This window comes from Harpia harpyja, chromosome 4 (genome assembly GCF_026419915.1).
Source record: "Harpia harpyja isolate bHarHar1 chromosome 4, bHarHar1 primary haplotype, whole genome shotgun sequence".
NCBI lineage: Eukaryota > Metazoa > Chordata > Aves > Accipitriformes > Accipitridae > Harpia > Harpia harpyja.
Window position 1 is genome coordinate 25,478,596 of NC_068943.1, and position 15,541 is coordinate 25,494,136.

At 38.2% G+C, this 15,541-nt stretch overlaps 1 protein-coding gene across 1 annotated transcript in view; it reads left to right on the forward strand.

Annotated features, from left to right (window-relative positions):
- DIAPH3 (diaphanous related formin 3) overlaps window positions 1-15,541 on the forward strand; it is a 258,871-nt gene that overhangs the window by 15,396 nt on the left and 227,934 nt on the right. The window contains exon 2 of the mRNA XM_052786020.1: window positions 4,887-4,919. Coding sequence (XP_052641980.1) covers window positions 4,887-4,919 — 33 coding nt within the window. The remainder of the gene's footprint in view (window positions 1-4,886; window positions 4,920-15,541) is intronic.

Sequence of the window (15,541 nt, forward strand, 5' to 3'; positions counted from 1 at the left end):
TATATTGTATTACGCTATTTTTCATTGTTTCCAGGCCACACTGGGCTGTAGTGTTGGTGGAAAAAATGCTGAAGACATGAGACTAGAGTCCCATCTGAGAAGATGGTATTCTTCTGAATTCTGGGCCTGGTTGCCTGGACTGTTTGTACTGCATTTAGATAGAATTTTGTTTATAAATATGCATACGCAAAGATAGAGTAATACATGTAATGACACAAAAGATCAAACTAGTACTGTTGATCCAATAAGGTGGCATTTCTCATTTCTTTGCTTCACTTCACTATCTCTACCCAGAGTTGACTGGGGTAATTATATAGACAATGACTCAACTTATTAAACTCTGTCTTGCAGATTAATTTTCAGTATGTGCTACTGATGTACTTAAGCCATTAAAAAGGCCACAAAGCTGTTGTGAAACAGGATACCCTTTGTATAAACAATGCATGCCTTGCTAACAACTGTGCCCCCAAAGAAGAACTAGAAGACTGAGAAGAAGGGAAAATCCTACCCTAGGAGGTGCCAAAAGTTGAATAATTGGTAATAGGCATGAAGTCAGCAAAGATCGTCGGTAACTGGGGAAAAGGTAAAGGCGGCAGGGGGAGATCATGACCACCGACCCAATTCAAGACTAAAAAGACTTACACCACCCCCCCCCCCCCCCTTGAGCATGTGCTGTAGAATAAAAGAACACTGTACCTTTATTTCGAAGTGGGGAAAACTTTAGCCCAATAGAAACTGTGGCAGATAAGCGACTACCAATAATAGTTTTGGGGAACAACTTTGGAAACTAAATATGTAAAACTAAACTGTATAAATTGCTTGCCCATTTAGGTATAAGTGGTGCTAGCTTTGTGGATTACCACCTAGCCCCCATCTTTGTGCAAACATGAAGTGGAATAAAATACCACTGCTCTGTGTGTATACTGGTGTCTTGCACACTAGGTAAACAATGCCACTTTTGGGACAACACTACTGTTTGGATATGCAACATAAGATCATCCTCTTCTGTATGACAGTAAGATTCTTCACTGTGAATATATATGAAGCCAAATAGCGTTTGGCTTACTTTCCCTAGCTGGGTGGTGCAGAAGTTGTCAGGTGTGGCTTTTTCAAGAGACACAGTGCTCTTTCTGTTCTGTGAGTAGTCTTGTTGCTGTGCCTGTGTTGTGAACCTCAGCTCTTGTGTCCCAGTGTACCTTTTGGTTTCTAAGGCTCTCACTGTCTTTGATGTTTTTGAGATCGGGCCTTTCGACAGCTTATCAAGAACACTGTACCATACACTGAATGTATGTGTATATCCTGTGTGCAATGAAATCAGTTATTTACCAGTATGCCTGAGAGACATAATCTTCAATAAAGGGTAATTATATGTCAGATTGCTTTCTTTCTTCAAAAATGATACATCTATACACTTCTTTTTAATTGTGACTTAGCTTTAACTAAACTGCTTCTTCTCAACTGCCAAACAAAATGACTTCTTCCTCCGTGTCCCAGACTGACAACTAAGTTACCCTGGAAAATGTAGTTTTAAAATGTTAGTTGTTTATAGATGTGCTTGTATAGCTGAAGACTAAGCAATGGTGATACTTCTGCTTTTCCACCTGTAGGTGCTACCGAGAAATCTGAACTTCTGAGGTATCCTAATTAACTCCTTAATCTCTTCATGGTTTTGTATCCCTTTGACTAGAAAACAGGATGTCAATGTACTTAAAATATCGTTAATTTGTTTTTCAATTTTGCATATCTACTTCCTGCATGATAAACAGACTAGAGGAATACTTGTACATAGCTCCTATGTTCTCAAAAGCAGTAATTTTATTATTCTGGAGTTCATGGAAGGCACAGAATAGCATATTAGTATTTTCATCCATTGTAAAGCAGTATTCTGCAAGCTTATATCATGTTTTTAGCAGTAACTGAATATTATAGGAATATTACTTAAGCCAGATTTATTTACTTGCAGGCCTATGTTTAAGGCAACCTGTTCACTTGAGCAGAGTATGTCTTACTTCTGTGAACTGATATATCCAGGCCTGAAAATAAAAATATGTTCCTGTGGTAGTAAAGTGCTCCAACCTCTACCTAACTATGGTCTAGTTATTTTTTCCCCTTATTAGAAATGTGTTTTTTTGGCAAGAATAAAATGACACTCCTGTTCTTGAGTCACAGCACTCCGCTAAATGTAATGCCATTAAAAGATCCAGTGTGGTAAGATTTTTTTTTTTGTTGTTTTTTTTGTTTTTTTAAGACCGCATGTAATGTTCTACATCTCTGTATCCTTGAATGCTGCAGAAGACCAGGAAAGTTGGCAACTGGTTTTACTTTGTACAGCCTTGCCAGAAGAGAAGGACTTGGTGAGGGAGAGGGGGGAAAAGATCATCCCAGTTCTCAGTTTTAACCAGCTGCTCTGACTGAGAAGTATTATAAAATTCACAGAATAAGTCTTTTGAGATGTCTTACTGCAAGTCATTCAGCCCTTCAGTATTGGAGTGCTAAAAGATCTGAACGTTAGGTTGTAGTTCACATGGGGTTTCTCCTCCTTTATAAAGAAATCTCCAAACAGAATGTCACCAGTGTTGATAGATGAGTGCTGGTTAAGTAGGTGTACTCCCTTGTAGCAGTTACTTTTGAACCAGACCCTACAACATTGTCTGAAAGAGGTCTTATGCTGGTTATTTTTAGATTCCTGTACTGCTAGTAGCCAGTAAGATGAAGGCTTAGGAGGCTCATATCTGTGTATTGAGTTTCTTATACCATTATGGTGTCCTTAACTGGTTGCATGGTAGTCTTTTTTCACTAATTAGTCAGATGCCTGAGTCAGTGAGGTGTTCTGATATACAAAATGGGGAACTTTTCACCCTTTACGACAGTAAATTCCATTGCTGAATTTCACAGCTTAATTGAAAGGTACAACACTGTCTTGAACTATCCCATTCACTTTTGCCTTTTTCAGAGAACAAAACCTGAATCTGAAAAATATTGCCTTGATTCTACAGATGATGATAGTGTCTTGTACAAAGCAGTTGCAGAACATCCAACATCTATTCCTAAATGGAAGTGAACCTCATGTTGTGCTTCCTGTTTCTGTTTAGTGGAATGTACATGAGTTTGACATGAATCTTGAACTTCCATCTCAAAGCAGATAATGCAGAAAATTTTCATTCTAAGCAGATTACTCAGTTTCCTACGATGTTAGAGGAGCTTCACAATGGTATCTGTGCATTGCTTAAGGCTTAGTGATTTAAGTCCTGTGTATGAAAAAGGAATAAATTTTTATGTTCTTTGCTACCAAGTTGCAGTGCAAGACCATATGTTAGTGTTTTCTCCTGCAGTTTTGATCACTTAAGGATAGAAGTATTATACCATCAACTTGCTAAATGTAAAGTTGTGAGCTCTTGCAAATGACAGAAATTAACGCTCATGCTGTCTTTGTAGCTATTTAGCAGAATGGGAAGAAGAAGTCATAAAACCCAGCTCCATAGCAGTGTGTGGGGCAAAAGCCTGATCTGCTGCAGCAGGAAAACACCAATGGGAATACTGGGATACAGATCTTCAGTCTCCTGACTGGATTGAAATATTTTCACTTTGTTGTTGTTTTCATTTATTAGAAACCCTCATCTATTAGAACATGGAATGGTATTGTCATAAAATTTTATACTGACCTAGCTCCAATTTTTTTTTTATTTTTGATGGTAGAACTTACACTATGTCACTGAGTACTGAGTGTTCCCTCACACTTCACTTGCTATTTATTTTTAACTTCATGGCCATTCATCAGATACTTCTTTCTCAGTTTCTTGACAATATTCAGAGTAGAGCTATTGTGGGATAATATTTGACTTAACATGAAATTGTTCTTCAATTCTGAGGGAAGAGCCAGAGAACATGTCATAAGTAATGATGCCTAAGTATTGTTGACTTGGTGAAGACAAAGCAAGAGTTTCCAAATCTGATTAATTTGGATATAGCCATTGACAATTGCTGTAGCTGCTGCCAAGCTTTGTACATGAGGCAGTGAGGGGAGTCTAAGAATAGGGTAAGACTCTATCTCACTAAGTATGCTACTTCACATTCTTCCCATTACCCTGCCAAGTCTGTTCTCGGCCTCTTCATAAAAACTATAAATGGGATCCCTGCAACACTGACTCATCAGTCGCCAATGTTCTTCAGTGCTGCTCTTCAGTTTTGTGCAAGAGCTGTGCATCCTAGCACTTGCTGCGTTTGTATAAGTGTGGTGGAGAGCAAAAGAGTTGGTTCAGGAACTGTTGTTTCACACAGCAGCGAGTGATCTATAGTTTTTTGGGTGTTACTACTAATAAATGCTTATGTCAGTTACTACTAATACCTTTGTGTTCTGCCTGCAATGTAGGCATTGCTTGAGAGTAGTCAACAGTCTTAGTTGTTTGAGTGTTGCAGCTTGGCAGAGAGTTTTGAATTGTTGAGGAACTCCATGTTTTTCTGTTGAGTTTAAAATCTCTGGACCGATTCCTTGGTGTCCCCACAGCCATTTTGAGAAGACACAATTCTAGTAGCTGAATTATGAGCAGGTCTTCTGTTCTAGCATATTTAGCTATAAAATATAATAAAACACAACTTCTTTCAAGCTGTGCTTGGTTTATATTCTTCTGGTACTATTCTAAGGATCAGATTACAGGTTTTTTTTAATCTACTCTGTATTCCCTGTATAACTTGATGTGCACTATAAGCCAACAAAGTACAACTTGCCAAGAAATTATTACTTCAAGTGCCATGATTCGATACTGTTTGACTTGCATCTTATTTTGAATAACAGTAACTATAACTGAGACTTGATTTTTTGTTTGGGTTTTTCTGTTGTTTTTTTACTGCACAATTGTGACGTGACTGGTTTCCTGTTTGATTTACAGCACTTTGATATCAGGACACTGACAGATGATGTGGTAAGACAACTTAAGTTTTGCTTTGGCTATGCAGAGCTAATAACCTTATTGCTAATGCAATAGAAATAACCTTATTGATACAAGAAACTATTTTAATTATCTGTAACATAGTGTGAGTGGCAAAAATCTATGTATGGCTTTGAAGTATGTTCTAATCACAGCTAAATGAGTTTGACACAGGTAATTGTGCCAATTTACATGCAGTATAGTTAAGATATCTGTGGCTGCATGTTTAATATTAAAGTTACTTGGGCTGCATGGCTAGCTTAGGAATACCATGTTTAACAAACTAACAGTTGCTTGTAAAACTTATTAATAATGGTGTTAGGTATATTCAGTGTCATGCTAACACTGTATTTCTCAAACTTCATCTGTATCTTGAACAGCAGATGAGGTTCTGTATCACAAAGATTTCTTTCTCTTGCTATTGAAGTTACCTATTTCATTGTCTGTACTATTCTTTTGTAGGTAAGAATAGTTTTTCTTAAAGGGGATCATTTTACAAAGTCTTTGAATTTACCTAGGAAGTAATGTTCTGTAGGCACCTAAAGATCAGCTGTTACAACTACAGTGCTATACAGAGTTCTTGCTGAAGTACTTCTGTGCATAACTGAGAGCTTAAGCATAGAGAGTTTTGTGCTGGACAACGTGCAACACGTGCTGAGAAACACTGCTGTTTCCTAGCTTAGGAACCAATGGTCTGCTTATTGTTGATTAGGTGTGCAAAGTTAGTAGTGTTGAGCATGGTGCCTCTACCTATCATTCCTAGATTGACTTAAATCACCTGTTGCTATTTCTTTAGCAGAGTTTCATGGGCTGGAAATGGTTATTAAGAAATTTGAGTCTGATGGGTTAATAATAAAACTTTGATTCTATAAACTTGTGCTTTATTGCAGAGAGCTGAGGCAAAGTTCACAGTTCTCTCAAAGCAAAAGTATTTTTTGGTAAACAGAACTTAATTTTGGTAGGGGTTTTTTTGTTTGTTTGTTTTTGTTTTTTTTTTTTTTTGTTAAAGGGGCTAGCTTGCTACCTTGTTGCACTTGTCCTTTCCTTAGCCTACTGGACTTGTCTAACTTGTAATGGTAGCTGCCATAAGTCAGCAGGTTTATTGTGTTGGTTGGAATATGGACAAAGAGCCTGATAGCTCTGTAGTAAGCAATCTTCTCCCCAACTCCCTATATTTCTCAGAGTGTACTGAAGGCCTCTTCACAGACTAAAGAAACATCACCTGCAAAGCAGTATCAAATTGTCCACATATATATATATATATTTTTTTTTTAAGGGAAATGATAGCTGTTTAGTAAAAGGCTAACAGTAAAAAATCCCAAAACCTTAAATGTTGCAGTGGTGTACGCTTTTAAAGCTGTGTGTTTTGTTGACTTGTAACTTCATCTTGGAACAAGGGTGTGCTTTCCAACTGACACTTTTTGTCCCTCTATCTGAGTTTTCTGTTGGTTTAGTCTTTCTGTGTCTGATTTGGGCAAACAGCTAATAATATTAAGTATCTGAGACCTAGGGAACTTAAATGTGGCTCAGAGCAGAGTGGTTTTGACATTTCATAGCAAGCACAAAAACTGGCAAACGTATTTTCTCCAAATTTGTTTTGTGACAAGGGGGAAAATTGTAGTAAGAGAAGATTAAGAAATTGAAGATTTAAGATCACTTGACTTCGTAGCTTTCAATGAAATAGTGTATTTCCTTTCTTCTGATGGGCAATCATTTGCATGTTAACTTGCTTGCTGCTGCATTATGCTTTATAAAATATTTATGTTTTATTACTCCCAGTCTGTTTCTTACAAATACAGTGTTGTATAACAGTGACCAAGAATTTTTTTTTAATTTAGGTAAGTTAGCAACATTTTGAGAGTCTAAAATGCAGACTGCTTTTCAATATTTGAATTGTATTGGATTATTCCTGAGATGCTGATGAATTTTAGTGACAAATCCCCATTAAGTTCAGAAACACTTTGCTTTTTACACAATCAACATATGCTTCTTTTAACTTGTTTGTTTACAAACTATGAAGGCAGGAATCTTATTCCACAGAGGAGTGGCAAGTAGGTATCTGAGAAATGATCTACCTGCAAGATCACTGTGGAAGCAAGCCTGTTTTCTGTCTCAAGTGCTTCCCATTCCAGGAAACGGTTTGTAAGGCTCATAAAGATTAAAAAACCTGCATATTAACAGAATTTTATGAAAAAGATATCTTATGTAGGCAAAAATGAAATATATACTAAAAGTCCTTGTAACGCACAGTTACGTTGACTGATTTCATAGCAACAGCTGTAAAGAAAAGAAAGGCTGTATAATGTATATAGCAAAACAAGATTCAGAGTGAAATGTGTTCTACACATTCAAGATGTGACTGTGCTCAGGTCTAAACTCTAACTTTTAATTTTCTATCATTAGTTAAATGATTTGCTCTCAAGAAAGGTAAAATCATCCCTGGGAGATTGAGCGTATTAGGAATAAGAAGTCATCTAGTGAAAGGGATTCTTCTGTGTATCTTGGTTTATGCAAGTCTTTCTTTTACTAAAAACTCTACTGCTACCAGTGGAATTTCTCATATAGTAAGAATTTAACCTTGTAGAGCAATTCGGCTGTCAGAGGAAGAATATACTTTTTTAATCTTCTGGAGCTTCGAGGACAAAAAAAGATGTTAAGAGGTCTTTGACTCAGAATCATTGGAAGTAACTTCTTTGATCTTATGTGAAGTATTTTTGCTGGTAAGGGAAAATAGTGGTTTGCTTTTATTTCCAAAGATACTGAAATAAATAGATGCAACTCATATTCTCCTGTGTGTTCCCCATCCACTAAGAATAATAATTATTTCGAATGAAGCCATAGGATTTGTTCGACTTTGTATTCTCCTTCCTTCCTAGGTTGTTAATGTTCTACAAATTCTTTATCGTGTGTCAGCATCAGGGTGTTACAGCAGACTTTCATGGCTGAGCTGTTGGTTTCTGCGACTAGAATAACTGGCAAAATGTCTGGGAGATAGAGCTATGGTGTAGTACTTGAGCAGATTTTCTGGATGTGAAATTCTGTTTACTGAGTATATAAATAGCAGGCAGTCAAAAACATGTGAACTTGAAAATTGAGGGTGGCAGTACTTTTTGTCCTACAGATCTACAAGGCAGAGTGAGCACACCTCGAGAAAGAGCAAAGCTATGAGCAATACTGCCTTCAGCCAGGAAATGAAGATTTCATACCTGTATATTTCTTATCAGAACTCTCCTAATAAATTCTGCTGAGTGATCGTCATGAATGTCTTGATGGTCCATATATGCGTGTGTGTGTTTCTTCATGAGAATGGGAGTGGGGAGGGGAAGAAAGAAGACTGTTCAGTACTTCTAGTAATGCAGTTTAGGCTAAATCATAACAATTCTGTAATCCTGTCTCTTCATAATGAAGTATCAGAAGTTGTGATACCTCATTTGTGACAGACAACGCATTTCATGTAGTGAGGACTTTTGTCAGATATTGGGTTGTACTCTTTGAGAATAAAGATTTTCCTGTAGTGCAGTGACATCCTCTAGTAATACATACTCCATAAACTTCTCTTGGGTGGAAGTTTTGCTGTTCGCGTGGTGAAGGAAACAAAGATCCAAGCCAGTCGTTGCTTTGTAGCATTTTGATCTGGAGCCTTTAGGTTAATTTTCTTCTCTAGGAACATCCCAGAGCTTTGCATAGGGATTTGGGATGGTAGCAGAGGATAATATTTTACCACTTCTGTCTTGTGAAATTGGTGTAGATTGGTGTGCTTTGTACAGCTGGAGAAACAGAATATGAAGAGATACAGCAGCGGTTCTTATTCTTGTTTCAAGGGCATCAAATCTGTTGGCCTCAACTTTAATGTGAGAGGATTTGGCATGACGTGATTTATATGCTTTACATGTTCCAGGCATCACTGTTCTTTGTGCTAAACCAAAGTACAGGAACCACAGAGCTAGTGCCAGAAACATCAAATCCACACGGTATGATGCAGCTGTTGAGTCGATGTGTTAGCTTGCATCCAGACTGATGTACTTCATGTTTAATCTGGTAAGCCCTGTCTCCAAGAATGAAAAAGAAAGGAAAAGCCAAGGAATCAAAGGCTGTGGTGGATGAAGGAACTTAAGTCCTTTGCTTCTTTTTCAGTATATCATGAAGTGTATCTTCCATGGCAAAGCCACTGTACTGTGCTTCTGCTTACCTTGGAAAAAGATAGCTTTTTTGTGAATTCTTCTAAGAATTTTTTTCATGACTTCAGATAATGTTTCAGCTGTAAACTCCTTTTGCTGTTGGTTATGACAGGCCCACTTTCATGACTCTCATATCCTGCATAAATATAATTAATTCTTCCATCAGCTACCTGCTAATTTGGTACAGCAGCTATTTTTTTCCTAAATGCTGGGGTCCAATCACTGCAGTAAATACAGTCTAAACAGTGTTTATAAAGAAATATAGCTTATGTTCATAGTGTTTGTGTACTTAAAATGTAGGTTGCTCAGCTAGTGATGAGATATTTGATTAGGTCCACCACTCTAAGTATGGTTAGCATCCCTTTTTAGATAAAATCCTTGGCTAGATATGCGGACAGTGTGCATAGTAACTTAACTTTGGAGGCCTACAAGATGTTGCATGCAAGCTTTTGCTCCAAATATGGGCAATAAGAAACACGCTTTATATGCAAAGTCAAAAATAAATTTTTAGTCTCTTTTTACGAGTCTAATCTGTATACCATAAACAGCTGTTGTTAGTCAAGTTGCATTGATACCAACATTCATAGTCCAAATTATCTCAGTAAAAGTCTCATTAAACGCTGTTGGAAGTTGTTCTACAAAAACCTCCTAGTATTTATTGTTTTTTCTGGTGTTGTGCTTAATGTTCCATTGCCTGTTTGGGTCTGAGGGCTTCAGTGTGGATATGGAGAAGAAAGGTAAAACCCAGATATGTCATGTTCTGTCCTCGATGTAGGTAACCTCTGCTGCTAGATTATTTCCCTTATTCGCTACCCACTTCCCCTCTGTGATCGTAAATAAGACCAGCCATGCTAGTCAATTCAGCTTCATTTGTTGGTTCTCAGAACATTCACAAAGCAGAGGTGTTAGTAGCATCCCTCAGAAAATAACTGTTTTCTCGTGTTTGGGTTATTCTAGGAGTTACTGTCTGCAAATGGTTAATCACCTTCAACATAAATTGTTCAGTTAACTGGATGCTGAGTTGTAAGCACTACAGTTTTGAGAGTTACAACAATAACTTGAAGTAAAAATGATTGAGAATCTATTGCGGTATTTGGTTTTTACACTTGGTTCAAATTCAACAATACAAAGCAATTAAAACTCTGCTTTTAAATAGAGCATCTGTATTTATAAGAATGATACTGAATTTGTTGGCTGACTGGGCATTCTGCATATGTCAGTTTTGTGTTAAACATGACCTCCAGTTGTTAACAGCCTCAAAGATGGATAGTCCTATGAAAATTCCCTTAGCAAGTCTTGTTCCCTCAGTAGTAGCTGGTGCCATCAGGTTTTTCAGTGGATGTCCCATTCTCATCTGACTGGCTGTCCTTTCTTACTGAGAAAGACATTGAATGAAGGCTGGAATGAAGCAATGGCAGAACTAGGGAATTCTTTCAGTGATCATGAATGTGGTTAGACATGCATCTGTTGGGTTTTATTTTTGAGGAATTTCTTAATATATCAATAGATGATCTGATGTGTTAATTAAGGGGGTGGGGAGGGTATGAGGGATGCAGGATGGCAGGGAAGTAATACCTTTCATTCCTGCATGCATAGCAGCTCTGTTAGGAGGTGATGTCTTCATAAGCTGTTGAGCCAGCAATTAGTCTAGCAATAACTAATCCATTGATTCCTGCATTATCAAGTGTGTAAGTTCAATAGACACTATTGTCTTACAGAGAATGGTATAAGAAGTCATCACTAAGATCAAACTGAGAGCACAAATAATAGATGTATTTTCTAGGGACCTTATCAGAAAGTGTGATGAGCCAGAAGGTTTGTATTGTGGATCTCTTCGTAACTTTGATTTTCCGGTCCATGGTGTGTGCATGAAATCACTTTCTTATTTCACAGGCTCTCAGTGGAATAACAGAGAGCCTATGAAATAAGAACAAAATAAAACTTCGCCACTCGTCCTGTGATGGTTGCTTCATTTTGGCTCGTACAGCTATTATTCTTGCTACCAGTGATTCAAATTCTGGTACCTGATTTGCAGTCAGCCTGAAATCAGCTCTGAGGGTGTGAATGCTGCTTATCTAGCCTTGTCATTTTATCTCTTTCCTTAGTACTATGTATCATGGCTTTCTATATATTTTGAGAACATCTAGAATACCGTTAGTATTTTCAAACAGTGACGGAGATCGTCGTATAACACTTGATAGCAGGTTTGTGGGCTTTTTAAGCCCATTTGGACTCGATGATCTTAAGGGTCTTTTCCAACCTAAATGACTCTATGAATGTTTCTAGTATTTCAAGTAGCAAAAATTGTTCCTATGCTAAGAATATCTGATCTTACTGGCAAGGTGTCTATGAAAGTGTGAGCCCTATTGGGTAAAATAAATCCTTTGTTCTGTGAGGGAAGGAAAATGTAAGGGGGGAAATTAATCCTGTCACCCAGCAGAGGCGAGGCTGCTGTAGCTCCAGTTGCTGGTCTGTGGTCCCTCTGACTCATGGTCTGATCCTGTTGCTGACACATGGGCCTTCATACAAATGTGCACACAAAGTAGAGCATCTCGCCCAGGAAAATAGTTGGAAATAGAATTTAATAAGGTAGGACAGATGGTGCTGGTTGAGGTACAGGACATGGCCACAGAAGTGTACCAACTAGCAAACTGTTTACACACAACTGGCCCTTTTTATCCCCATATCCTATCATTTTCCCATGCTTGTTCCTCTCCAAATCACTGAGATCCATCCTTTTCCCTGCCTTTGGTTCTTCCCTTAAACATTGCAAAATAAGTCTTGCACAATCCCAAAATGTTTTTCTTCTTCATCCCATAGTGTGTCTTATACCCTTAAAAAAGTAACAGCCCTCAGCCTGAAAGGTGCTCTGGAGAGCTGATCGTGTTGACTCATGGGGTGGTTGTCAGACCTGGACATAGGGCAGAGGCTTTGGTGGGATAGCCTTGGGAGGAGCCTAGACAGCATGTCCCTTCCTATGAATCAATAATTTGGGTTCCTCCCACCTGTTACTGTGCCTCTGTGTTCTCCTGGGCTTGCAGAGATAAAAGTTTGATGGGTTAATGGTTCCTGTAATGAGTTTGGGAAGAGACAGGTGAAGGTATTATTTGGGTTCCACCACCCACCATTGTCTTTCTGTGCTCTTCTCTTTGTGAGCAGATGGGCTCTTTAGCACATAGACTGAAGAGACAGTCCTTTCCTTTAGTCTTTATCCCACTGGGTGCATCTCCTTTCCTCTCGTCCTTCCTACAGATAATGGGCATTGAAGACAACTTTTGATATGTCCTACCTGTGTCAGTTGTTTTCTTTCAAGCAATTTCTTTAATGTTGCTGTTTTTAAAAATATTCCTTAGAAATTAAATCCCTATGGGATTTGAATATTGGTCTGATAATACCACCTTTGAAATAAGTGATCACATTTTCTTGTACTATTAGTAATAAAAAAGTGCAGCTCAGATCTTTTTGGTACTGTGTGCACAATTTTTTTATATTTAAAGTCATGTGAGAACTTCATCATTCACTCACATACCTTGCCTGCCAGGTGATTATTGAGACAATTTTTCCCTGTGCAGATGCTGTCAGCAGTTACTGTGTACATACAGTAACTTGCTTTGCACCTCATACGCTGCTAGAGCTTGTCAGTAGGATTTGGCTGCCATACTTCTGAAGCTGTAGTTTCACAGAGCTTTGTGGTGGAGCAGAGCAGTGGAAGAAACACTACTGTAAGACAGTTTTAAACTCTATTACAGTGTAAGGGAACCATAATGGAGTTTCTGCCAAGGCTCCCTGAGAATCTTGAGGGTGGTAAATGTAAAATGCTACTGAAAAACAGTCTCATGGTGCCCTCCCACAAGCAGGGTTTGGTACCCGGTGTGCAATTGATGTCAGATATTGAAAATCCTGTGGTAGATTAGAAAGTCCTGTTTTAAATTAAGTTAGTTAGCCAAGATCATTCTGATCTTTTCTACTCTTCCTGTTTAATGGTGCCTCACCTGGAACACCAATTCTGATCCTTTCTGTTCCTCCTGATGGATGGTGCGTCCCTCTTGGCAGGAAAATGAACTACTGACCCAATACAGAGCGACTTAGCGGTCAAAGTGAGGAGGGGATACCTCCTCAAATGACCACCGAAGACCAGCTGAGATCCCCCTGCATGTGGAGGAGGCATCTGATGTGTCATGGTTACGTAATCCTATGCATATGCATTAGATAGTGTGAATATGTACTAGGTAAGAGTAGTTTAATAGATTAGATGCAATTGTTGCTGTATAAAAGGGACACACCTGATGAATCCGGTGTGCTTGATTTGTGGAAAGTCCACCAAGCACCCTGCGCAGAATAAAGCAATATCTCTCCTGAGTGTGTGAGATTGGCCTGTAGCACACCGGGTAACAAATCTGCTTTTAGGACAACACAATGAGCCAATCTTACACACAAAGCCGAGATCTTTCTTTATTTCATGTCTGCGCAAAGACAGGTGCCAGGCGGTAAATCCACAAAGCTTGCACACCACACCATAGAAAAACAACGTATTGATTCTGTTACATGATTAGTAAAAACCCGCCTAAATTTACATTCATTGGTTAGTATTCACCATCTCATCTACTACTAGCCAGTTATATTTCAATTAGCCTCGCTTGCTATGTAAATTAGCACACATGATCCTTGCAGTGGGGGGACAAGTTTTTACAGCCTGGAATTGAGTGGGAGGTCTAGATCCTCCCCTGCCACCTTTCCCTTTCCCTTGGTTCATGCTACTTTGGCAGTCATCCTGCCTTCCCGCCTTCTGGGGCAGGATGTTGCCTTCTATCAGTCTTTAGTTCCCTCTTCAAGGGCATAGTCCTTAGGAAAGCATGCATCCTTTATACACCGTAATCAGGTAATCAGGCTTGCATAGTGAAACTATTGAGTAATGGTCCTTCTTAAAGGACGAAGTACAATGTTTAACCCTAAATTGAGCAGTATCACCAGGCTAGGCCTTAACTCAAACTGTATGACTACAATGTTAACTCACATTCACGTGTTGACCATGGTTTACTTTTCACTGTGTTTCAGTTCTGACGTTAAGATTTTGTTTCAGTTGCCTTGCTGTTTTTGTCTCCTGGAGAATGTGAACTGGCAGAATAAAGTACACTGCTTTATAGATGTTCCGATCTCTGGTGGTAGGAGGCATAAAGACACAAAAGCTAAGATACACGCAAACAGCTCATTGCTTTAAATTTGAGTTTATGAGAAAAGACTCCTCATGCCTTTCGTGCTGGGGGATCTAGTCTTAGGAATGAGAACTGTGTGAATTATGTTTAATGGCTTCTCTGCTGTCCTAGTTAATTTTTTGTTTATCTTTTCCCTCGTCTTCCTCTTCTCTCCTACCTTAAAAAAAACCCCAAACCAACCAAAACCCCTGCCTTTTGACCAAAAAAGACTTAGGGTTGTCTTGGTTAGTTTTTGCTAACAAAATAGTAGTGTCTCTGCGTTATGTCTAGAATTCGGGTTACCTTTGGATAGGAAGCTCTTCCTACCTTCAATGTTTTTTCCTTTCCGGAGTTAACTTTTCTTTTTAGTTACTTTCACTTCTTTCAATATCACATAAGTTTTAAAATTACAACCACTGTGCAGCCTATATTGTGGTCACACGGGTAGTTAATTTTTTTTACAATTTAGAAGATAATAGTTTTTAATGAATATTTCTGCAGTATTTTTGTACTCAGTATTTAATTTTTTTACTATTGTTTCTTTTTAGATTATGTATCTGAACTATAGTTTTCCTCATCTTCTGTAACACTGTGCTATGATGATAGGAATAGATTGTTGTTTGAATTAATGAGCTGCTTAAAGATTCCCTGTTATGTTTTTGTATAGTGTGTTAAAAAAATTCTAGCTTTCTCCTTTGAGTGCCCACAAGTATTTAATTGCACTCTTATTTTCTTCTCACTCCTTATTGCCTTTGAATTCTTAACTCTGGAAAATCTACTCTGAGTACCGTCAGCGTGTCAAGACAGATACTAGTTTGGAGAATGTCTAAGAGACTTTGCTGTGGGAATGCTTTGTATCAAGACCATATGAAGCATTGTTTATTCTTTGGTTAATTTTAATGTTGGCCCTACAAAGACCTTAAAGGAAAAGTTTGTCCCTTTCAGAAAATTACTGTCCTAAAGCACTACTCCTGTATGGGTCTGTATGTATTTATGGGTAAAATAAATACAAAAAGAGGGTAGACATCTTCAGAAAAGATGGAAGGTCGCACCTGCTTTAAACTGTAGTGACACTTTGTATCAAAGCTAACTTTAGATATTCCCCATTGGTTAGGCTGATTTAAAATGTTTTTGATGTAACATGGAAGATTATTGAACTATATTTTTGCCGTTTCCTCCTCTATGCGCTGGGATCGCCAGCAGCATCAGTGGTAGATTTCATTACAATGAAGCAATGAAATTTCTG